The sequence below is a fragment of the Pantherophis guttatus genome, chromosome 4 (genome assembly GCF_059756535.1).
Source record: "Pantherophis guttatus breed Tessera chromosome 4, ASM5975653v1, whole genome shotgun sequence".
NCBI classification, from domain to species: domain Eukaryota; kingdom Metazoa; phylum Chordata; class Lepidosauria; order Squamata; family Colubridae; genus Pantherophis; species Pantherophis guttatus.
The window spans coordinates 148425330-148450609 of record NC_142066.1 but is presented as its reverse complement, the minus strand read 5'-3'; the positions used below and the strand labels follow the sequence as shown (position 1 = coordinate 148450609).

The following is a 25280-nucleotide window of genomic DNA, read 5'->3' as shown; positions in this document are numbered from 1 at the left end:
TGATAGGATTAGCCCTCTACCCATCTAACAGCAGGGCCCACTGCATTGTGAAATCACGTAGAGCAGAGATGGCGAACCTTTTAGAGACCAAGTGCCCAAACTAACCCAAAACCCACTTATTTATCGCAAAGTGCCCACCCGGCAATTTAGCCTGAATAATGAGGTTTTACTACCTAAAATAATAATAAACAAGGCAGAGTTCAGCTAATTGTTTTAAGAAAAATGTAATAAATGCACTTTTATACCCCTTCATTATTTTCTGCTTTTGAAATATTACATTTAGCAACAATAAAAAAAACCTTTTGTAATAACATTTCTCTTTCCCTCCCCCCTCTCTCCCTCCCTCCTTTTCTCCCCCTTTTCCTTTCCTTCCCTCTCTCTCCCTTTCTTTCCCTCCCTCTCCTTCCCTCTCTCTCTTTCCCTCCATCCCTTTCTCCCCCTTCTCTCTCACACCTGGTGAGGGGGAAAGGAATCCCTGAACTGGTGCTGGATGGTGGGAATCTGACGTCCGGAGGCCCACGAGCCCAAGAGCAGCACACTGAAGACCGGCAGGAGAAGAAGACATTGTAACACTGGCTGCTCTGCAGGAAAAGCAACTTGACATCCCGGAAGCGAGAGCGAGCTGATGACACAGGGTTGTCGACACATTGTGGCTCTTGTGTCGTAATGGGCTCCAGGAGGAGGGGACCCTGTCTTCCCCCATTGTGAAGCATGCTAAATTTCAATTCTAACTTTGGGAGATCTTTTTTTTTTCCAGAGAAGTTGGAATTGATTGAATTTTCTGTTTTAGTCCCACAAACTTTTGTTTCCCTGTAAAAGTTATAGCAAGAAACGTGAGGAAGAAACGTGATGGAGCTGGGCTGGGGCGACGGCGTGCGTGCCCAGAGAGAGTGCTCCGAGTGCCACCTCTGGCACGCGTGCCATAGGTTCGCCGCCACAGACCTAGAGACATTCCATCAGGCCACAGTTCAACCAGACTTATCTCAGACAAACTCCTAAGATTTGCACACGACCCTTATAGCAACCAATATGGATACCTGCCCTTGCACAGGAACAGGAAGCTCTAAGGGCGGTGGGGGGGGGAAGAGAGGGTATAAATGAGGTGGGTAAAATGAGGACCCAGATTGTTGGGGCAATATGCTATTTAGTATACTGTCTTTGGTATAAGCAGCCCAGAGTGCTCGGAGAGTGGGCTGCATAGAAATATGAATAATAAAATAAAAATAAAATAAATATATCCAAACAGTCTCCAAGTTTCCAGTGTTTTCCTACTTGGAACTGAACCCAGATGGACATTCCTGGGCAAACCCTTGAAAGTCGAAGCACTATGTTGCGGGAGATGCTATTTTCGAGGCAGCCAGTAGGGGGCAAGCGCAGCACTAACTTTTTCCAAAAGGAGGCGGGGCTGGGGGCGGGGGCTAGTAAACATTCGGACGATTTATTCTAGAACCTTCCGGAACGTTGAGGCCGTGACGAAATTCCTCGGCGGGTGCCTCCCTCCCCTTTCCCGGAAGTGTAAGTTACATAGAGACGCGTAGTTTAGAGTGACTCGCCCTATGACTTCAGGGGAATTTCCGGATCCAAAGCCACTCTTGCTTCTCCGCCCCACTCCACACGCTCCTTTGTTGCCGTTTCCCTCAGCCCTCTCGAGGAGGAAGTGAAACCGTGATGAAATCCCAGGTTTCCTCACAGCTGTGACCGGGAAACAGCCGGTAAAACAAGTTCCGGCCCAGAGCGGTGCGCATCTTCCTAATTTAAGCCCTTCCTTTCTGTGGCAGAGCGACGTAGCGGCCCTCCTCGCTCCTCTAATAGGCCTAAGCCCGAAGAGGAAGAGGAAAGTTCAAGCATCCCTGTTATCCACATCTCCCCGGCCCGAAGGAGGCCTTTCTCAGTTGACCTCGAGCAGCACACCTCGAGCTTTAGAAAGGCGGGTCATTCCGGGAACAGACGCCGCCCTCGGTGGCCGCTCTCTTTTTTCGGGAGTTTCCCCGGAAAGGGGCGGGAACGGTTGTCCCGGAAGTCCTCATCTCTGTATACAGTATATATATATAGAGAGAGAAAGATACCCCTCTTCTGTTTTTTTTTTAGTCGCTCTATAAACGCGCGGAACAATAAAGGACGGGGCTTCTTCCACTGCCTGCGCGTAACGCACTTCCTGTTTGCGGCCCTGCCAGAAGCTGTGGAAGTCCTGCTGCTTCTGTTGCTCTGCTACCACCAAAAGCGGGAAGGCAGCAGCTGAAGCTCCGAGGGAAGAAAAAGGAGAAGGAGAAGGAAGAGGAGAAGAAGAAGAAGAAGAAGAGACCGGAGTGCGGCTGTTCGCTGGTCACCAAAGAGGGAAACGAGGAACGAACGGGTGAGGCGGCCAAAGGCGGGAAAAACAGTTACGGGCCGTCACCAATTTAGCCCGCGCGCGGAGGGGGGAGCGCGGGGGTGGGGCGGCGGCGGTACCACAGGGAAAATTAAAGGGGGGGGGGAGTTTCTCTCTCTCTCTCTCAGCAACGGGTTTTGCGTTCCCCTCCCCACCCCCCCTTTTTTTCTTTGGCTCGTGCTCTCTGCTGATTGGCCAGAGCGCGCCTCGCGCTGTGGAACGGAGGGGAGTGGTCGTCTGCAATACAGGTTGTTGGGGGTGGGGTGGAGGGGTTGCGGATTAGTGACGTCCCGTATAGTTAGTTCCCTGCTGGCCTTCGTTGGGAAAACTTAAAAGAGGAGGCCCGGCGCTTGCCTCCTTCATCTTGGATGCTGCTGCCTGAGCTCCAGGTTCTCTCCATTCCCTTCTCTGCGGGTGTCGCCTTTTTGCCTCGGGGGTGAGGGGGTCTAAATCTGGGCGAAAACGGGGGCTCTACAGAAGCACAAAAGGGGCCCGGCCTGCAGGTGGGAGAGTCCGCCAGAGCAAGAGCTTTTCCACTACGATGCCTTTTAAAAGACGGTAGGGCTTCTTCGACTCGAGAACTCTCCAGCCCGACATGTGGTGGGAAATTCTGGGATTAAAGTTTAAAGGTGCCAAAATTGGGGGGGAAAAACCGGATCTGGAAGATTAGGACGATTGGCAAATGATGGCCATGAAGAATAATTAAAATGCCAGTGTAACAACCTATGGTGAATTAATTAGAAATATATAATTGATATTCTCTCTCTCTCTCTCTCTCTCTCTCTCTCAAGAAAACAATCAGTTACTAATAAATGGTGGAACTTGCTGGAGAGTTTTGGGAGTTGAAGTCCGCACATCTTAAAAAGGTGCATAGGTTGGAAAATATTGCTTCAGGATCATCCTTTATAAATGGGTTAAGGGAACTAGGGTGCTACAACCAAAAGGGTATTTTATTTCAAGGGAAAGATGTTGAGACAGGTAAAATCATGCATAGTTTCCATTCTTGGGGTAAGAGATACTTTTTATTTCAGCTGCTTTGTTTTTAAATGAAGTACTTCATCTTGGGGTAGGTAATGTGAGCGGAAAGTTTGTGGTGGCTGGGAATTTGTTTGTATGGCACAGGCAGCTGATTTCAGTAGCACAACAAGGATTCAGTGCTGTTGCAACAAGATAATGTGATGGTGTGTGGAATTTATTGCTGATAGCAGTGTTTCTGTTCTGTGCGTTGCCCAATGAAGTGGAGGAAGGGAACTTTCTGTCCTTTTTACTCTAGCCAGGTTTAGTTTTTGTTCTTTGCCGTAAAAATTTCTATTGTTATAAGAAGGCTTACAGCCAGAAATGATTCTATAACGCTTTGTCTCTTATGAATTGAACCATTGATGATACCCTTTTTTCCCAAAGCAGTAAATGGTTTAAGCTGAAATGAGAACTAATTTTGCCTCAGATTTCTCACACATCATATAATTATTAAGAGTAATATTACATTGAATGTATCTTTTAAAATTTCAGTGATAGAAATTGAAAGAATAGCTGGTCATTAAAATTTGCTTGAAGTAGGAAGGAAACATTTTGTAGATAAGATTTAAAGAATTTTAATGCTAGATGTTTTATAGATAACATAATTCACCTAACACTACCATTTTCTTAGTAAATCTGGAAGAAAAAAATATACATGTAGTTCTTGATTTACGACCACCATTGAGGTCAAATTTTTTGTTAAGTGAATTTTGCCCCATTTTACGACCTTTCTTGCCACTGTTAAGTGAATCACTGCAGTTGTTAAATTAGTAACACATTTATTAAGTGAATCTGGCTTCCCCAATGACTTTGCTTGTCAGATGGTTGCAAAAGGGGATCACATGACCCCAGGACACTGCAAGTATAAGTATATAAGTATATATAAGTCAGTTTCCAAGCATCTGAATTTTGGTCATATAACCATGGGAATGCTGCAATGGTTGTGTGAAAAACAGTAAGTCACTTTTCAGTGCTGCTGTAATGTTGAAAGGTCACTAAATGAACTGTTGTAAATTGAGGAATATCTGTATAAGTATTAAAAAAATATTCCTGTGTATTAAAAAAAACCCACATCCATCTCTATTTCAGTCTAATAATTCTTGACAGTAAGTTTTGTAAATAATATTTTGTTTAGTATCTTCATAAAGCTGCTGAATGATGTCATTTGTCCACATGGAATGAAATATGCTGATGATATTCAGTTGTCTAACTTTGCCTTGGGCTATTCAGATAATCCCGTCAAGTTCTTCTCTGTGTCTGGATGCTGTAGGGGCCTGCATAAAGAAGAATGTGCTTCAACTCAGTCCTAGTGAGTCCAGGTACTGTGGGATTTTAGCCCGCCTGTATCTGGAATTGGAGATTTTGCACCTTTGCTTCTGGAGGGGTTTGCAGTCCCTAACTCAAAACCAGTGTACACTTTGGGGAGCCTTCTGGGTTCACAGTTCCAGCTCAAGGAGTAGAAGACATTTGAGTTCACAGGCCTTTGCACAACTCTATTTTGTACTCTAATTGTGCTTGTTACGAGCATGTTAGTCACCTCTCATTTTGGGTAGTGCAATGTGCATTTTATGGGTTGCTCTTGAAGACTGTCTGGAAGCTGTATTGGTCCAGAGGTCTTCTCTGAGGGCTTTTTCTCTTTGCAGTAGAGAATATCTTCATGGTTCACAGACTTTATGCACTCTTTGTGGTGGATATTAATTATCTCATAGTGAAGGTATTCATGGTAGAAAAACAGTATGAAATTCCAGATTCTGCAATTTCTTCCTGCTAACTAAAGCAGCTTAGATCAATTAGACTCTTTTTATTGAAGAAGATATCATTACCTTTTATAGTAGGCATATATAGCTGCTTTTAGAATTCTAGAATTTTTTAAAATCTCTTACAGATTGAATTTTCAAAAGGGTTCAGAGGAGGGCACAGCCAATACAATATTCTTTTCCCAGTCTAAGATGTAACAGAATGTGTCAGCAGTTCATAATTCTGTTACTTTAAAATTATATGGAATAGTAAACTAATATTCCATGGAAAATAGAATTTGCAGAACCAATATATTTGCAGAACCAGGAATTTGTATAATTATTAATCTGTATGTTCTGAAGCAACCTTATATTCACATCTCCTTTGCTTTTGGCCATGTAACTTTTGAAACAATGAATCATCTTTGATTTTGGTGAAATAGAACTAAGTAACAATTTATGTAATAGTCATCTACTTTGCTTTGTTGCTTCTTTGCCTTCAGCTGCTACCAGGGTGGATTTGATTTAAATCAACTCGATTTAAATCACTAGTAAAAAGGCTTGATTTAAATCAACTCGATTTAAATTATAATTTTTAAAGAGCAACTGTCATCTCTGCTACTCCTTTGACCCACTGTTGACTCACCGATAGTCCCAGCATTGCAGAATATACAGCCTCATGCTACATAACTAAACTCCATTTCATGCTGAATAAACTAAATTATTTATGTATCTGAAATAGAAAACTATCTACGATAGATTTTTACCCCAAAATTTTTTTATTAAAATAAATTCGATAAAAATAAAAAAAATACGATTTAAATTTAAAAAATCTGATTTTTTTTTGATTTTTTTAAAAAAATCATTGATTCTTATCCACCCTGGCTGCTACTATTTTTTAGGATATCATCCTTCCAGGTGTCCATAGATGGTTTGTGTAGTATACTGTCCTATAGTCCTTTTTTAGCATCATTTTGCCTTTTAATAGCTATTCCTTCTATTTCCTGGCTCCTCCCCTTTTATTTGTCATATATTCTTTAGCTGCCTTCTTTCTGACAACAGAATACACACACACACACACACACACACACACACACACACACACATTTTAGCAGAAACAAAGTACCTTGCTTTTTGCTCTCCCAGATCTGTTGCTGTAAGTTATACTGATCAGCTCTGGAGGCCACCAAACTGCCAACTTCTGATACAATACTAGGGACATATTTAATACATTATCTTAATTAGCAATGACTCCTAATATGTAATCATTATTGAAAGATGTTTATGAACAGCTGATTTCAATGAAACTAGATTACTTATCTAGTTCCATTGAAATCAGCTGTTCACATCTTTCAGAAGACAGTGTTGTAATTAGAAAAACCTATTTATGCTGTTTCAGTATAGTTTCCAAGACGTAATTCTGTAATATAAGAAGAATGTTTATTTATGCATTGAGCCTTTGCAAGATAAATTCTATTGAAGCACATCAATATTTACAATGTTTTAAATGGGTACAATACATTGCTTGATATAAATTGTCACCTAATTAACCCTGGTTGAGCTCAAAAATTTTAGGTGGGTTGCACCTGCTATTTGTTAGTGATTTATACTGATTTAATTATATCAGTTATCCTGATATTCATGCTTGCTTAAAGAAATAATACTAGGCCTACAAGCTAGATTTAGATATTGGGAAAAATGCTGGAAGCTTAAAAATTAACTTTGTATTGCTGTCAAGAAATCTACATGCCATGTTCCTAATGTAATCAAATGTTATGTTTGACTTGGATATCTGTATTTTATATGGTTACTAGTTTTTTCATAAAGAATTAGATTGTGAATGGATGTATAAATCACAATATTACTTCCTGTAGTTTGCTTTTTTGTTTTTTATGAACCATTCTTGCACTTCTCTTCTGAATAAAGGAAGGACAGATTTGAACAGGGGTGTGAAACTCAAGGCCCGTGGGGTGGATCCAGCCCGCAGGGTGTTAAATCTGGCCCATGGTGCTGGGCTGGAAATATCAAAGGACCAGCTCGTGGTGCCTCTGCCGGCCAAAAATGGCCCCTGTAAGGCCCATTTTTGGCCAGCAGAGTGCTGCTAGAGGCCTGGGAGGCAGAAAACAGGCCTCACAGGGCCTCGACACGACCCTGTTTTGCCCAGCAAAGTGCTGCAGGAGGTGTCCGTCCCGTCTCCACCCCGCTCCCTCCCTTCCGGCCCATGGAGAACTACAATGCTGATCTGGTCCTCGAAGAAATTCAGTTTGACACTCCTGGATTTGAACATCTTTTCTTTCTTTTATGGTAGATTGTAGCATGTTGGGACACATTTCTGCTGTTTTCCTATCCTATATGCAAATGAAATAAGTTTTTACCTTCTGCACTTGCTAGAAGACATGAGGGAAGATGGAGTTCTGGTGTCTTGACAGCAAAGTAACATTAAATTCTCCAGCTGGTCTTTGTCTCATAGAAACATTGCCTAAATGAGGGAAAACACTGCCCCCACCCCTCAAGTAATTAGGGGTATTATAGGATTGTCCACACATTTTAAGTGTTTGGCCTTTCTGCATAACCAAAACCCAGCTCCAAATTGGCCACATCACTTGGTAGTGATATGATATTAAGCTTTAAGAATGTATCACAATCCTAGGAAGAGAGGCAGTGGCAAGCCATTTCTGAAAAACTTGCAAAGAAAACTGCAGGGATTAATTCTCAATGGGACATTCACCCTCTCCACAAAAGGAGGGGTTGTTTTCAGGCCATATATTCAGTGTGCACACCTAATTTCCTTTACCCATCTGGGGAGAAGCCTTTCAAGAATGTTTGATAGTGCTTTTCCCAGAATTATTTTTGTTTAGGTCAGTTTATTTTTCTTTTGCTCCCTATCTCTTTTCTTTCTATACAGATAGTCCTTGAGCTACAAATGTAATGGAGTCTGCCAATTACATTTGTAACCTGAGGAGTTGTTGGAGTGGATCACATAAAATGAACGTGAAAACTCCCTGCTTTCGCCTACCCATTCGCTAATCAAATGCACAGGTCATTAAGTGTACATGAGGTATCTTAGGGTGGGGAAGGCCATAGAGGGGCTAGTGATGAAACAGGCCACTTGCTTAGGATCACTCAAGTTCCCCACAATTGCTTCCCTGCCCATGCTGCTGCGCCAGGTTTCCACAGGCACTGGGCCTGTGGAGACTCGCCTTGCGAAGATCTAGCAAGCTGTCCCCTCTCCAGCGTCTCTGCCGTGGTTTCTTTGCCTGGTCCCAGCGCTCCAAAAGCAAAGCTGTGAGAACAGAGGGGGAGCAGGACGAGCATGCTCTGCTTGGCTTCTTGGATTCACTGAGGCTGCCTGCTGCTTGTGGAGGGATGGGCAACTTTGGTGAGTTTCTCCCAAGGCTTCCAGTCTCGATACAAAAAAACGTTTGCACGCCGACTGGAGGCTCTGGGGCAGCAAAATTGCAGTCCTTCAAGCATTCCTTCAGCTTGCAAACACTTTTCGCACAGAGACTGGAAGCTTTTGGGCGCTGTGATCTTGCAGAAATTCAGGCCCCCATTCTCTGCAAAAGTGGATAGGTGCCTGAAGTCACACGAGATCATAGCACCCAGAAGCTTCCAGTCTTGGCGCGCAAAAGGTTTGAAAGCCGACAAGATGCTTTGAGGCAGCGAAAGTGCATCTTTACATGTATGATTTTATAACTATCTCCATCATATATCATTGTTTCAGTATAGCTTTTATCAAAACTGATAATATTGGTATCACTATCACTATATGGCTAAAATATGTAGACGTTAAACATGTTTTATAAATAGGACGTTATAGTATAAAATATTAAAATATGTTCACTCATTATGGAAGCTTGCAAGCATCTGTATTTGTATCTCTGCTTGCCAAGAGTCTAGCTAAAACTGCTTGGTTAAAACAATACTTGCTACTAACTACCATGTTTTCCCGAAAGTAAGACCTACCTGGAAAATAAGACGTAGCCTGATTTTTAGCATGCTCCTAATATAAGCAATACTCCAAAAATAAGCCACAGTTAAGGTCATCATCAGCCGTGTGTGTGTTTGGTGTGGCCAGCACTGGAGGTGGCGAGGGCACGGGGACTGACGGTGTCTGGCAGCATTGCAGTCCATGCAGTGCAAGTAAGTTCATTACCTGTCCAAGCAGGAGGCAGAGGCGGGGGGAGGCATGTGATCCGGACACAATGTGTGGGCTGTAGAAAAGCCGAACGTCGGTGGACTGGAGTGGGTGAGTGGATGCGGGAGGCTCGTATTTGCTTGGCGGCACAATCAGCCAACTGAGACAGAGGCATGAGGGGCAAGGCAGGTGATGCGGATGCACGTGCTGTGGGAAAGCCAATAGTGGGTCGGACCGGCGGCTGGCTGCGGAAGGCTTGTTTTGTGCGGCAGCACTGGCAGCAGATAGAGGCAGACATGCGGGGGAGAAGGCAGGCAATCCCAACATGTCGTGTGGGCCACAGACAAGCCAAGATGGGATGGAGTGGGCAGCCAGCCAGCCGCAGGAGGCTTGTGTTCACATCTCTCGGCTTGCCCGTGGCCCACACGGCGCGTCAGGATTGCTTGCCTTCCCTCCCTGTGCCTCTGCCTTCGTCTGCTGTTGGTCCCGCTGCATGAAGATGAGCCACGGCTGGCCACTGGTTCCAGCCCACCGACTCGGCTTTCCTCTGCGGCACGTCTGGATCGCGTGCCTCCCACCACGCGCCTCTGCCTCAGTCTGCTGCTTGGACAGGTAATCAACTCACCTGCGCTTTGCTGGATGGGCAGCCCCAGAATGTGCTGACCAAGGGGTCAGCGGACTGCAGTACTGCCAGACCCATGGCCTTTGCACGCTCACAGCCTCTTGTTCGCATGCTGGGGGATGGGACGGCCAGCCAGGGCTGATCACTCCGATATTGTGTATCCCCGAAAATAAGCCATAAATGCTTATTTTGGAGCCCCCCCAAATATAAGACCTGGTCCTATTTTTAGGGAAACATATGTGCTTATCAGTAAAGCGTAAACTGATATAATTCTGTTTCAGTTTTCCTTTATGAGGGTATGATTCATATGCGTGGAGACATTAATCAGAAATTATTTGAATTTGCGTTTGTATGCAAGGAAGATTGAAAATTATTAATATTCTTCTACAGTAAAGGAAGAGATTATTGTATTCAGAGCACGATCTGGTTCTGCAGAATAACTATTTTTTTCATTAATAATGGTTAATCAACCTAATAAAATATTGAATTCTTTTTGTGACTTTTCTTTTGCTTTTCCTAACTTTGGCATTCTATTTTTGTTGTAATCTAGATTACATTTCGTTTGGTTATCATATTCTTTGTTTAAAACTGAGTGTTCTAATCTAACAATCATTGTTGGAAGCCTTTTGACAATGTTACAAAAAACTGGAAGTTTTGTTGAGGATACAAAAAATTAGGATACAAGTACTACAGTGTTATAGTTTGGATGAAACTTAAAATGGCAATATAATTAATTGGAAGATGCAGTAGTAGCCTTCTCAATTTTTTGGCAAAAGTTAAGACTCGGATACTATTTTACCTGATGAAAACTTCATTAAAAATAGTTCTGTTATTCAGAAATTTGCTAATTTTTTGTTTGGTCATCGAGACCTGGAATTCCCAGGATTGGAACCAGGCCAGGGCCTACAAAGTTCTTTTCCTACAATGATTTTTTTTTTTGTGGCAGTCATTTAACAACCCATATTTTTATAGTGGTGCATCATACCTTTTAAGATAAATTTGTATTTGTTTATTAAAATGAAGTCTTGGTTTTACAGGATTCTTACCCGAACACAATAAAACATGGTGGATTATTATGAAGTTCTAGGAGTGCATAAACATGCCTCCCAAGAAGACATTAAAAAAGCGTAAGTCCTCATTTTTAAAGCTATGGCAGGTTATATTGTATTCCTTGCATTAGCTGTTTTTTGAGGGAGGCTTTAAATCACATAAAACTGGGTGTCTATAAACAGTTTTCCTATGCTTCCTTTACTACCACTTGGGTGCTTATTTATATGTTGACCTACAATCAAATCTTACAGTTGAAATTATGGTTGGTCACTCAGCCCGATATTTATTAGCGGCAAAAGTTTGTTTAAAGCAGAAGTATAGCTGCAGAAAAAAATCATATGTCAGGAACTTACATCAAGAATAAACACTGATCTTAAAAAAAATTACTCCTTAGAATTGGGACAAGTTTATTGAGAACTCAGCTGATAAATTAAAAAATTGGTGGGCAATACTGATTACTGAATCATTCCTTCCTGTGTTTCAGTTGTAGATCGATAAAATTATCAGAATAGAAACCAGTAAATAGTTATAGTATAATTATTGTGGCATTTTGTATCCTATTTAGAACTGCAGAGTATGGGTGATATTTTAATTAAACAATTTAATAATTAAGGTTTAGTACTTTTTCACATATTCTGTTAGAACCCCTGTGAATTTTCTCTACTTTGTTTTCCCCCTATTTCCTTCTATTGTGCTCTTTTGTGTCTTGCAGTGCAGTCCATCCAGATGTTTCTCTTCTTAGAGTAGTTCTTGCAAAGTGCTACAATGGGTCAAGTTAAATCTCTCAAGCTTGAGTAATCCATTAGGGGCAAATTATTATATTGATCATGCATTAGGAAATTAACATTTGCAATCAGTATTTCTGTAGATCTTTAAAATGTTAAAAATTCTTAGTTCATCAGGCTAGCTTGTTCTGTTATTTTTTTATGCAGTGTTGTTCTTGAATAAAGTATCTTTGGTTTTGATTTCAGATACCGTAAACTTGCATTAAAATGGCACCCTGACAAAAATCCCGATAATAAAGAGGAAGCTGAGAGACAATTCAAGCAAGTTGCTGAAGCTTATGAAGTGCTGTCAGATAGTGAGTAATCATATGAAAGACTTCCACATCAATGTGGAAGTTAGAATATGCCTAAAACTATTGAATATATATTTGGTCTCAGAATGTCAAAAGAAATTCTGCAAGACTGGACTGGGTGGAAATGTTCTCCTCCTGGACTTTCCTTGAAAAAAATAGAGATATGCTGCACTGGATAATTGTACACAGCTGCTGTGGAGAGGGAAGGAAAGGAAAGTGCTGTTAAGATGGGGAGCAGGTGGAGTATTTAAGGGAAAAATAATTCATATTCATATAATTTGTATTTAAACATAGGTAGTCGTTGACTTATAACAGTTTGTTTAGTGACAGTTAAAAGTTACAGTGGCACTGAAAAATATGACTTATGACCATTTTTCATAGTAATGACCTTTGCAGCATCCCCGTGATCATATGATTAAAATTCAACTGCTTGGTAACTAGTTCATAGTTAATGACCGTTGCTTTGTCCCAAGGTCATGTGACCACCTTTTGCAACCTTCTGACAAGCAAAGTCAGTGGGGAAGCCAGGTTTACTTAACAACTGGGTTACTAACTTATCAACTGCAGTGATTCACTTAACTGTGGCAAGTAAGGCCGTAAAATGGGGTAAAACTCACTTAACAAATGTCTCATTTAACAACAGAAATTTTGGGCTCAATTGTGGTTGTAGGTAGAGAACTACTTGTAATGTAAATTATATAAATTTTGGCTAAGATGAGCAACTTGATCTAATTGCACTCCCCCCCCTCCCCAATATGTCATTTGAGAATTTTAGCAAACATTCTGTTCTTTATCATATGTTAGATTTCCCCAAAGTATAATCTCCCTTGGGGAGATGTGGAGAGAGCAAGAGACGTTAAGACCTCTTGGTTGTACATTGTTGCAATAAATCTACCTTTCCCAAAGTTTCATTGTATCCTTTTCATATCATTTGTGTTCATTTTGGATTTTTAGGGGAGATGTATAAATTAAGATTGCAGGTAGTCCTTGATTAATGATGGTAATTGGGACTAAAATTTCTATCACTAAGCAACATAGTCATAAAATATGTGATGTTACGTGATTATGCCATTTCTATATGGAAGTTTTGCCAGTCCTCAGTTACTATTAAACAAATCACTGCAGGCTGTTAAGCAAGCACCTCATGTGATCATGGCTTCTGACTTCCTGCAGTCTTCCCCATTGACTTTGCTTGTGGGAAAACGATAGGAAAGATTGCCAGAATGTCAAGGTCTGGTCATAAGTACCAACATTGTAAGTTCAAGCGAATACATTAAGGGAAAGAGTGATGACGAAAGATTTAGAAACTTCTGTCATATTATTAATCTATAGGTCCTGAACAAATGATAGTGTGTGGTTGCAAGATTTAGGAAACCTTTCCTCAGTCTGTCATATTGAACATTTTACTAACTTTTGACTGAATTTAAGAAGAAATAATATTTTACTGCATAACCCAGAATCAAATTATTTATTCAGAAACCCAGAATCAATTATTTATTCAGAAAAAGATGTCAGTTTTGTCACATATTTCATCCTACTTAGGAATTATATTGATGGTACCTTTATGAATGAAATTGTAATGCGTTCCCTAAAGCTTTTTCATAATCTTCAGACTTATGGCAAATACCAGAGATTGATTTAAAAGAAGTACTCAAAGAAGAGGCTGGCTTGTCTTCTTTTTTTCCTCTGTATCCAGAATCTGGTCTTTTAAAAGTCAGGGAATTTTGCTGAATAGCATTGTTACGTTGGGAGATATTTAGAGGGGAATCCATAGAACAGAGCAAATATGAGATCTTCAAAATAGTTTGTCTTGGATTTATATTTGCAGTTTAACTACCTCCTTTTTTTGCAGCTAAAAAGCGTGATATCTATGACAAATATGGAAAAGAAGGGTTAAATCCAGGTGGAGGTATGTAAGGATTTAAAACTGCTGCTCCTATTTTTTTTAATGTAAATGTTTGTGAAACTACTTATAGCTTTGATAATTAAAAAGGGTAAAATATAGAAAGAGGATAAAATAAAATAACTGATAAAATAATTGCAATAAAAATTGGAACCTCTTTGTATTTTATTTTCTTTTTCTTCCTTTTCTGTCTTTTATTTATCGTATTTTAAAATTGTATTTTTTTTATGTGTAAAAATTCTTCAATAAAAATTAAGATAGTAAATATTTGTGGAACAGACTCAAAGGATTTTAATAGGTGTGTATACTGATTTGACACGCTGAGCTTGTCGATCGAAAGGTCGGCAGTTCAGCGGTTCGAATCCCTAGTGCCGCATAATGGGGTGAGATCCCGTTATTTCTCCTAGCTTCTGCCAACCTAGCAGTTCAAAAGCACGTAAAAAGTGCAAGTAGAAAAATAGGGACCACCTTTGGTGGGAAGGTAACAGCGTTCCGTGCGCCTTTGGTATTTAGTCATGCTGCCATATGACCACGGAGACATCTTCGGACAGCGCTGGCTCTTCGGCTTTCAAACGGAGATGAGCACCACCCCCTAGAGTCAGGAATGATTAGCACATATGTGCAAGGGGAACCTTTACCTTTACCTTTTTTTTTACTGAATATTGGAAATTTAAATCTGGATCCTGGCTTGGAAATAGGGATTCTGATAAATATGTCACAAATGTCATTGATTTCAGTAGTCTACTCCCAACTATGGCTACATCTAATTCAAATCTTTACATCCTATCCCTAATATGGCAAGGATTTTGAGAAAGAAAAATAAGAGATCACATGTTATGCTGAGCTTGATAAAATGACAAAAATTCAAGAAATACAATTATTACAACAATTTGTTATTAAAATGGTACTCTTGCTAAATTATATAAGGAATATTTTAATATTCTGGAAAATGTAATATTGAATACTCTTTTTATAGGTGGAAGCCATTTTGACAATCCATTTGAATATGGTTTTACATTCCGGAATCCTGAGGATGTCTTTAGGGACTTCTTTGGTGGAAGAGACCCATTTTCTTTTGATTTCTTCGGTGAGTACTTTTAAATTAAAATTTTCACTTTTTCCCTACTTTTAAGAATTCTCATAATTGCTGCTTCTGCTCTGGTTCTCCATGTATGTTGGCAAAAAGATACTCTTAATATGTTCAAAATCTGATTTGGTTTCTTTGTTTGGATACTTTGGAGTATTGAAGATTTATGCAATAAGCCGTGGCCTATATCTGTATAATCCTTTCAAATATTTCAGAATTAATTTCTTTTGATGGTGTCCTTGAAATTGATTATCACAATGCTGAAAAGGACCTTGGAAATCTTCTAGTCTCAATATCCAGGATAGGAAATCACATACCATTCTAAATAAATAGCTGTCCTATTTTTCTTGAAAATTGCAGCCATAACTTCAGGAGGCAGGGTGTTTCAATAACTCAAATCTTTTATAGTTGTATAGGTATAGTTTAACATTTTAGATGCACGTTCTAATACTTTCCAATGTAGACAAAATTAGAATGAGTTCAACTTTTTTACTCAGTTTGAAATGAATAGCAAATCACATCCTACATTCTCTTTATATCGGTGCAGTGGTCAAGAGGTGAAGACACTTGCCTCCCACTCAGAGGTTTGAGAGTTCAATTCTAGGCAATGACAGATATTTCTCCACAAGGGCACAAAGAGAAAATATCTGCTGTGAACTGCACATAGGCAACAGGAAGGGCATCCAGCCAATAAACGTTCAGCTCCATTTAGTTGCTCTGACTCCACCCTGAAGCAAGGGATTACAGAGTCGTAAAAAGAAAAAAAAAACCTTTATATGTTGTGATATGCTTACATGCATTGATTATCATGGCTATTTGTCTATTTTCTGTCTAGTTGTCCGCCCTACTAGTAAGGATATGCTTAACATTTTTTAACAAAGGACCACAGTATAAAAGAATCAGAAATGTCACAATTGTACAGTTGCTTTTAATCAAGATGCAGAAAGCATTTTTCCTCAACCAAACAGGCTGATTTGAATAACTTTGGATTTAGCGGGTTATACACATGAATACTAAAGAGAAAAATATTTCCCAGTAACTACCAAATTTCTCAACTAAACCAAGACATTGTCACAGTTAAGCATTGCAATTCACAATTGAATGAAATGGCATCATTTTGTTGGAGACACATATATCTAGAACATCAGTTAATCTTGATCAATGGATTTCTCATTCTGTGCTCTGTGAAGATGTCGAAATGCTGCTTGGAGATTGGAGGACACTTGTGGATTTTCCCCCCCTTAAAATTCAGATATAGTTTTGCTAGGTAGACTTTGGGAAAAGTTGCATGCTTAAGTGAAGTGGAGAATGTTTTTTTCAGAAAATTGAAGTGGACTCTTCTGTTTTGGAGTTGGTATTGAAAAATTTTGTTTGCTGTGATCTACTAGAGCTAGAGAGTGCAATTGCAGATTTTTTTCTGAGTCTTTTTCAATTATAGATATGATTAACTGATTTTCTTTTCTTTTTTTTTTTGAACTTTTTTTTATTTTTTTAACATAAAACATAAAACAACATCTTTTTAGAACAAGGGTTTGATCCGGTATAAAATAAGTATAAATTCCAAATTTCATCAGTTAACATCTTAAAGGAAAGAAAAAGAAAAAGAAAAAAACCCAGAACAAATCTAAACCCAATTTTTATCATTCAATCTAACATTTTATTCTAACATTTAGCATTCTTTTATGTAATCACCCTAAATCTTAAACTTCAAGTCTAAACAGCTCTTTATAATATTCATTTATCATTTTAACAATCAGTATTTATATATTTTCCCTACTTCAAAGACCCAAATCAAGTCAATGTTTCTTTTAAATCACTTCTAATAATCAACATAAAATATTTTATTCCTCTCTTAAAAACATTTCAAAATCAGTAACTGTTCTTCAAACGTATCTCCTTCACTCCTCCTAGGTTTATTTTTAGCTGGATTGCAGCTTAATTAGCTGGTTTCCAGGGATGCTTTCCTCCACTCCTAACTTTATTTGTTAGCTGGATCACAGTTTGGTTTTAACTGCTTTCCAACATTTTCTCCTTCACTCCTCCTAGGTTTATTTTTAGCTGGATAAGGGCTTTTCAGCTGCTTTCCAGGGATGCTTCCTTCCACTCTTAACCTATATTTTGCTGGTTCACAGTTTAGCTTTAACTAGTCCCCAGATTTATCTCCTCCACTCCTCCTAAGTTTATTTTTGGCTGGTTCACAGCATAATTAGCTGTTTTCCAGTGGTGCTTTCCTCCACTCCTTACCTTATATTTAGCTGGTTCACAGTTTAGCTTTAACTGGTCCCCAGCATTGTCTCCTCCACTCCTCCTAAGTTTATTTTTGGCTGGTTCACAGCTTAGTTAGCTGTTTTCCAGGGATGCTTTCCTCCACTCCTTACCTTATATTTAACTGGTTCGCAGTTTTGCTCTAACTGCTCTCCAGCATTGCCTCCTCTACTCTTCCTAGGTTTATTTTTGGCTGGTTCACAGCTTAATCAGCTGTTCTCCAGAAATGCTTTCCTCCACTCCTAACCTTATATTTGACTAATTCAGAATTTAGCTTTAATCATCTGATCCCCAAAATGATACTTCCTTACCAATTTAAAATGATAATGCGTTTTAACATATATCTTCTCTCCTACTCTCTCCTAAACTATTAATTTTATTTAAATTTCTCCCATTTTCATGCATCGTTGTGCCGACATTCCTCAGTTCTGGGAACCTTCACTCCTTCGATTTGTTCTGCTGAGTGCTTGTCAAATATTTATCTCCCTCTGCAGTATGGTTCCGCCCCCTCCTTCTGCGCATGCTCAGTCTTTTTCACTCAGTCGACTCAACAGGTCTAGAGTGCTTTTTGTTCTACAGATAATATATATATAATTAATTATTTATTTATTATTATTATTATTATAAATCATTAGAGAAAGATCGCTATTTAAATTGCGGCGTTAAGGGGCTGCTAGCCACCTTGCCGTTCAATCAACAACGATTTACCATAATTATAAAATCTAAAAACAAATGTTATTAATATTCAAAAATTCATTTCCATTCTCTTATTTACTATAAAAAAACAACAACATTTTAAACCACTTTCAAATCAATTTTCTATAACCATTAGAACTCTTATTAATAATATAAAAATTTCTTTCAAGATCTTCACATTTTTATAATTTTTCTATAATGACATTTCCTGCTTTAAAAATAATCATAGAGTCTATAAACAATTCCTGTTAATATTCAAAGCTTCATTCACATTTTCTTATTTTCTATAAAAGACAATATTTTAAACCATTTTAAAGAAATAGTTTTTTGTATTCGTTAAATCCATCAGGAATTCTTATTAGTAATCAAAAATTCATTCATAATCTTTATATTTCTTATAGTTTTTCTATTACCACGTTTTCCCCACCTTAAAAATCACTTCTCTCAATAATAATAATGAAAAGTCAAGAAAGGAAAGAGAAAGGAAGAAGAAAAAAGGAATAAAAATATAGCAAAAGAAATAAAAAAGAAAGATTCAAAGAAAGAAAGAGAAAAAAAGGAAAGGAATAAAACGAGAATAATTAAAAAAGGAAAAAGAAAATAAGAGAGAGGGAAAAAGAGGAAGTCTCCTCCTTACATTGTTTAGATATCAATTACATAGAATGCATTTACATCCATTTTAATCAAACTGTAGTACTTTCCTTATCTTGCTACCCGGTATATTCCAGTTTTTTCCTTTCTCCATTCTGTCCATACTTTTTTTCCCCTTTCAATTCCAATATCAATAAGTTTATAAAAACTAAAGGATTTAGTTCTTTTGTATTCCACATGTGATACCATCATGTCTTCTTCTGTCGCTCCGCCCTTCCCTTTTGTTACAACGCCATTAATCAGCAGTTTTAATTGTTCAAATTAATTTCTTCTTTCCCACTGTCCATAAGTAGTCCAAAAACAGTTTTAGTACATCTAAAATCAAGTCTCCTTAGTTTTTCCTCGAAGTAATCCAATTTGGGAAGCAAGATACAAAGTTTCTTCTTTAAATAGCAAGCAGTTCACAGTTTGCTGTTTACACTTTCACTTCTCAGGAGGGAGCCATTTTAACTTCCTCCGCTTGTTATTTCTCATAGTTTTAAAAAGATCTACTTATTTCCTCTTCTTCTTCTCTTTCTCCCTCTTCAAAAATAATCCATTCTCATTAAAGACCAGAAAAATATCAAATTATAAATCCATCCAAAGAAAGATTAATTCCAGAAGCAGTCGATAAATGCTATTGTCCTTTAATGGGTCTTCTTTTTGTTAATTTCCTTAAATCCTTTGCCCAAGTAGTTCTTAGCTGCTATTAAAGCCAGGGCATTGTTAGTACTGAATTATTTGAAAGCTGTTCCCGCCTGGGCTAATCCTACTCACCCAACATTCAAACACCTTGCTCCTGCATCTCCTCCTACACTTTGCTTGTCCTGGTTACCAAAGCTTTGGGGCAGCCGCCATGGCTGCCGCTCTCGCCACCGCCGGCATAGAGGGCAATCCTCCGGCCCAGAGGAACTTGCCTGTTCTTCTAGGCCATTCGAGGGGTCCCTCTCTAATCCCGTCCCTCCAGAACAGGGTACGTCTGCAGACCTGCTGGCGGTGGCTTAGTAGATGGGGTTTTTGCGGCGCTCGAAAAAGCCCCGTTATTTCCCCGTCCGTTTGCTGCGGCACCAACCGGAAACTCCCGATTAACTGGTTTTCTGTATTGCTTAGCCAGGATAGGTTTGTATAGCTTGACATTTGCCTTTCTCAGCAGAAAAATGTTTACTTGATTGTATGAGAGAATTTCTATTTTAATCTCTGGAGTTAGCCCTGAGAACTTTGGGCTAAAGGCACCCTAAAATACTGAGAACATAACTGTACCTCTCATTTTTATCTAATAATTGCAGAGAGGCTGTAGAACTTAAAAATACGTCTGTTTTGGAGTGAGCAAAGATATAGAAGTTAAAATCAAAGAGATTAAGTTATGTGGCTAGAGGTCATGAAGCTTGGGTAGATTTGTCTGAGCTGTTCTTTTAAGGCATTTATTCTCTATGAAATCTCTGTCTCTGTGATACTGAAATAGCTGTGAACCTAAGACTAACTGAAAATTTAATTCTTTTTGATAGCAATGCCTTTTATTACCTAAGATTGCAAGTCTTAGATTGCAGTAGGTTGAATGTGAAGAAAATTCAAAAATTTCAGATAATGTAAAGTTTAGCAACCTGGTTATTTCTGTAGCCAGATATTCAGGGAAAATAGGAGGAGGAAGGATATTGGGTATGTTCACTGCCTTAAGTTATTTATAAAAGGAATAAAAGTGGGATATAAATTAATAAATGAATACAATTAAAAATAAAAATGGATCTTATATAAAATATTTCTGTTGCTGGATTTGTTTCATTGTCCAAATCAAGCTGTAACTTTTGGGCTTAAAAAAATCTATTTTCATTGCAGATAATTTGAATAATTTGCCTCATCTTTAGAACAAACAATATAGTCCTCCAGATGTTGCTCAACCAGCATTGTTTAGTGCACATAATAAACTCAACCTACAGCTTGACCTTCATCTAGGATAAATTTACATGTATTTTTTAATTACAAAATATTTAAGAAATAATTTTAGTTAAAATTAGTCATTCTTCCAGCCCTACCTATCTGGAACCCTGATGGATGAAGCTCTTAGGTTGAACAAAATTGTGAATTCTGTTAATTTTAGTTACTTCTTTTGATCTTGGCTGAAACATACTGCTTGAAATTTTGTTCTATTTCGGGATTGTTTAGGAAGGTGCTTTTTTTCCTTTGAATCCTAAATATAACAAACATGAAATTCTTTTTCCTCTTTCCAATGGCATGGATCTATTTTGAGAAGAAATTGCTCCCCCAGAATTCATTTCCTGTGTACAATAGGAATAAACATGGGAATGAATATGTTTAAAGAGGTGTTTTAACTTAATTGGTAACTAGGAATATTAAAATTGTCTACTCATCCCATTTATTCAATAGTTGATATCCTGATATTAGAAAGTGAGCTTTGAGGATATCCAAAAAGCCAAGGTATTTTTTGGTGATAAATCTGAATTTAATAAGTAGTTTAAAATTTAAAATTAGTAGTATTACATTTTGAGTATGAAAATGAAACAGGTTACAGAAGAACTCTTAAACAGTGATATGTGGCAGTCCTCATATCTTCAGAGAGTAAACAGAAATATTTAACTGCCATTCTTCTTTCTTCTTTCTTAAAGAACAAGCATTTCAGATTATATAGCTTTAAAACTGAGCTTGGTCTTCCATTGAAGTAGAACTTTTATTCGCTGATGAATCTGAAAGTATTATCCTGCTAACCTTCTCAAAGTAATTTATTTAAATTCATGGGAAGTTTTTAAGAATATACTTGGGGACTTGCATTATTCAATGGCCAATGTCTTTTATGTAATTACTGAACTACAATTGGTACTTTCCTTAGATACCTACTCATTGCTTATCAGTTGGCTGCCAGAGGATTCTAATGAAGGATCAGAAGAAAGGTCTATAGAGGAGCTCTTGGAGGAGTATAGTTGTGAGTCGATAGGAGAAATGGCAGAGGAACTGGAGGAAGAGCTATATGAAGAGTATGGTGAAGATTCTGTTGAGGCATTTGAAGAATATGAAGGATCTTTTGAGCTGAACGATGTGCTAGTGGAGGAAGAGGACTTTTCTGAAGGTGCAGACGAGTCCTTAGAGGAGGAAGTGAGTTTAGTGTCAGAAGATTGGGTAGAAGAACCTAGCAGTATAACTGTGGAGGAATTGGAAGAAGAAATAAGTATAGGATCAGATTTGGAGGAAATTTACTAAATGAAAGCCTTTATATTAATAAATTCTATTTTAAGCTATCTGAAATGTCTCTTCACTTCTCTAAAGGATGCTTACTTGGTATTAAAAAGAAGTCAAAACAATTGTGTTAATGAGCTAAATTTAAATGCATTTTAACATTATCACAAACTTTTAGTAGCTTTGAGAACTTTTAGAATCACTTTGATGAATTTTAATTAGCAGAACTCAAAGATGTGTTTTATGATTATGGTATTGTTGTAACTAGTCATTTTAAAATGAGAGAGAAAAAAGTATACAAATTTGAAGTTCAACTACAAGTGTATTTCTAACCTTTACAAAAAGAACACCCTGAATATTAAATTAGCTGCCTTGGGTAGATGTACTAGAAACCTACATGATTCATCCCCCCCCACAATTCCTGTAATTACTTGTTCAGAAAAGTTAGTAAAACAGAATAAATTTATTAATAATACAAATAGCTTTGTTGTTACAAGCAGTCAGAAAATATAATTTTAACCCTTACCAAGCTTGGATGCTAACAAACATCTTTGTAAATCTTGCATTTCGTGCAGAAGAAAAATAGGTCTTGAAACATGCTTGAGATACAGAATAGTCTTCCCTTAATTACCGTATTTTTCGGTCTATAAGATGCACTCCCCCCCCCCCAAGTGAGTGGAAATGTCTGTGCGTCTTATAGAGCGAATATTGCCAAAGCCTCGTCCATCCACTGGCCCCCACCCTTTGGTTGTTTTCGGCCTCCACACACCTGTTTTTGGCCTGTTCCAGGTGGGGATCCCTGTCGCCTGGAACAGGTCAAAAACTGGACGCATGGAGGCCAAAAACGGGGCATGCAGAGGCAGAAAATGAGGCACATGCAGAGGCCAAAAAGTGTGGAGGCGGCGATAGGCAGCGGCGATCCCCACAGCCTGGAACAGCTGATCGATAATATTCTGGGAGGCCAATCCAACCACCAATCGGCTGCTTGTGCTAAATCAGGCTGCAATAATGTGCTGAAGCTGACCAGGATGTTTGCTGTTTGCTGCAAGGACGCTAGTCAGATGAATACCGATGGATGCTGGGAGGCAGAGGCAGATTTTTTTCTTCTTGTTTTCCTCCCCAAAAGCTAGGTGCGTCTTATTGTCCGGAGCGCCTTATAGTATAAAAATACGGTAATTGGGATTCTTGGGATGGATCAGATGTCACATTTATTCTATTCTTATGCTAACAGATACAAACTATTACTCTTTTTCCTTGTAAATAAACAAAAAAATAAAAGTTCTTTAATTCTCCAAAGAGCTTAATTGGCTCTTTAAACATGCTCATATATCACATTTTTGTAATATTGAAATACAAAATGAAACTACAGTATAAAACAAAATGCTAGCTACTGTAAACTAAGTCATTGACTGAGATGGGTGGCCATGGAGATTGAGCAAACAAATAAGTGAAGTTTGTGTTAGGATTCTAAAATCATTGAGTTCTATTCAGTGTAAACTTTTTATATATATTAAGAGTAGCAAAGATTCACATGGCACTTTAGAAGCATCTTCATGTCTGAATATAGTTGAGTAAAACTTGTAATTGGTGCAGCTGGCGAGAATGTATATTTCCTTTTTAAGTGTTGATGGAAAAAATTAAAAGTGGGACATATGTTGTATAAACAATCTGAATAACTCAATAACTTCATTTTGGTTTATTTCTTTACCGAAGATTTTTAAATGGGGAATGTTTTTTTAGTAAATCTAGAGATTATCAGTTTGGAGAAGATTACTTGGCTGTATATACAGTTTTAAATCAACATAGCTTATTAAGGGATTTCATTATAGAAATATTGGACAGTCTACCTTGAGTTTCTGGATTCTTAGATACAAAATACAGATGAAATTAATTGTGTACAACTAAATGTGATTGCTTCTATATTTGAAGAATTATTTAAACTTTAAATAATTTACTCCTAAATTTCCCTAGGAATATTTTAGACACTCTGAAGTCATATTCATAGTAAAAACAAAACCTGAATTGAAAAAATAAACACCAGGTAACTCAGAAAAAAATGGCTATTTATAGATCCATAATAGTGGGCAGTAATATAATATAGTTCATGGGTACACAAGTGACCTTCATACTTTGCTCATGAGTCAATGTAATAAATTAGGCAGCTACACTAGTGGCTTTACCTGATAATATGCTGAAGTTCAATATATGAAGACACTTGCTACAGGAATAGTATTTTATCTGAAAGTTTCTTAAGCTGTTGGTGATGTTGGAAATATACTAAAATAGTGCTAGTCATTAAAGAAAGCCAGGTCTACTACTACTAGTTATAGTTTAAGGTATTAATGTGGACTGATTCTTGTATCTTTTGTGGTTGAAGACTTCCCTTTTATTAAATTTTTCAGTGAAGCTGATGGTCCTTGGGAGGTATAACAGAATGTTATCTTAAGAAACTTGTATGTACAAATATGAAAGTGAAATGAATATGTACTGTTTTCCTTTATGTAAAAGGCGAGTTTCATGAAAATGAAAATTAGTTGAATATTGACTGAGGCCAAGAGATCCATTTGAAAGTAATCATTGAGTTAAGAGGGCTGGAGGTTGAACTCTTTCATAAAAAAAAAAGAATAAATACAAATCCATGAAATTGGTTTGAAGCATCAAACATTAAAACTTTAGCTGCCTGAATAGGTACATTAAATATTGAAGACTGCATTGTATAAAGTGTCTTTTATTGTGATAATGTTTTGCATATATTCATTTATACAATTTTAAAGTATCTCTGGATCAAACATACATCATAGGTGAGAAAATGGAAATGATTTTAAGACTGCATGAAATGTTTGGCTTAATAACTTTTTGCTGTCAGGTAATGTTAAATTTCTAAAGAGAAATAAGTGATGCTTATAAGTTTTTTATAATTTCATTTACTGTTTTTAATACTTTTGTACAGTTTTTAAAATATTTATCAGGTTAAAACCTCATTAATCAGGCTAATACCGTGTTTCCTGAAAATAAGACCCTTTCTTATATTTTTCTGAACCCCAAAATAAGCGCTTGGCTTTATTTTTGAGGTCTTATTATTTTGGGGCGCGTGGAGCAAGACGGGGCTCCTCTTGCCATCTTACCTGATTTCTAGCTCTGCCTCCCTAACCCTAACCAGAGGAAATGGCAGGGACCGGCTGCGTATGCGTTTAAATATTTTCGGGGAGGGCTTATTTTAGCGTATGTGCTCAAAAGCCTGATTGGACTTATTATCCGGGGTGGTCTTATTTTCGGGGAAACGGGGTATAACAGATTTAGATTCTTCATTACCTCAACCTGTTCAGGTTCCCAAGTTCCTAAACCTACAAAAGAACATAGTTGAAGTGGGCAGTAAAATTCAGTGGTCTTACTTTTCCTCAGGTTGCTGTTTTCTTTCTTTTATTAGAAAAAAATTACTCTTAAAGGCTGCAGTTCACAGCAAATTTCCTTGAAGGTTCTTGAAAAGAGGAAGGGTAGTGCAAT

The 25280-nt window shown here is 38.1% G+C and overlaps 1 protein-coding gene across 8 annotated transcripts in view; it reads left to right on the top strand.

The window, feature by feature from the left end:
• Positions 1 to 1430: 1430 nt before the first annotated feature.
• DNAJB6 (DnaJ heat shock protein family (Hsp40) member B6) overlaps positions 1431 to 25280 on the top strand; it is a 62986-nt gene continuing 39136 nt past the window's right edge. For 2 of the 8 annotated variants that reach the window (XM_087893062.1, XM_087893060.1), the window contains exons 1-6: positions 1500 to 1737; positions 2089 to 2353; positions 10919 to 11008; positions 11903 to 12012; positions 13862 to 13918; positions 14889 to 14999. In XM_087893062.1, the coding sequence (XP_087749188.1) occupies positions 10944 to 11008; positions 11903 to 12012; positions 13862 to 13918; positions 14889 to 14999 (343 nt within the window). In that variant the 5' untranslated portion in view covers positions 1500 to 1737; positions 2089 to 2353; positions 10919 to 10943. Of the gene's footprint in view, positions 1738 to 1781; positions 2354 to 2584; positions 2758 to 10918; positions 11009 to 11902; positions 12013 to 13861; positions 13919 to 14888; positions 15000 to 25280 lie in introns of those variants that run through there. The other 6 variants (XM_087893063.1, XM_087893061.1, XM_034401629.3 and 3 more) reach the window with 6 other exon arrangements.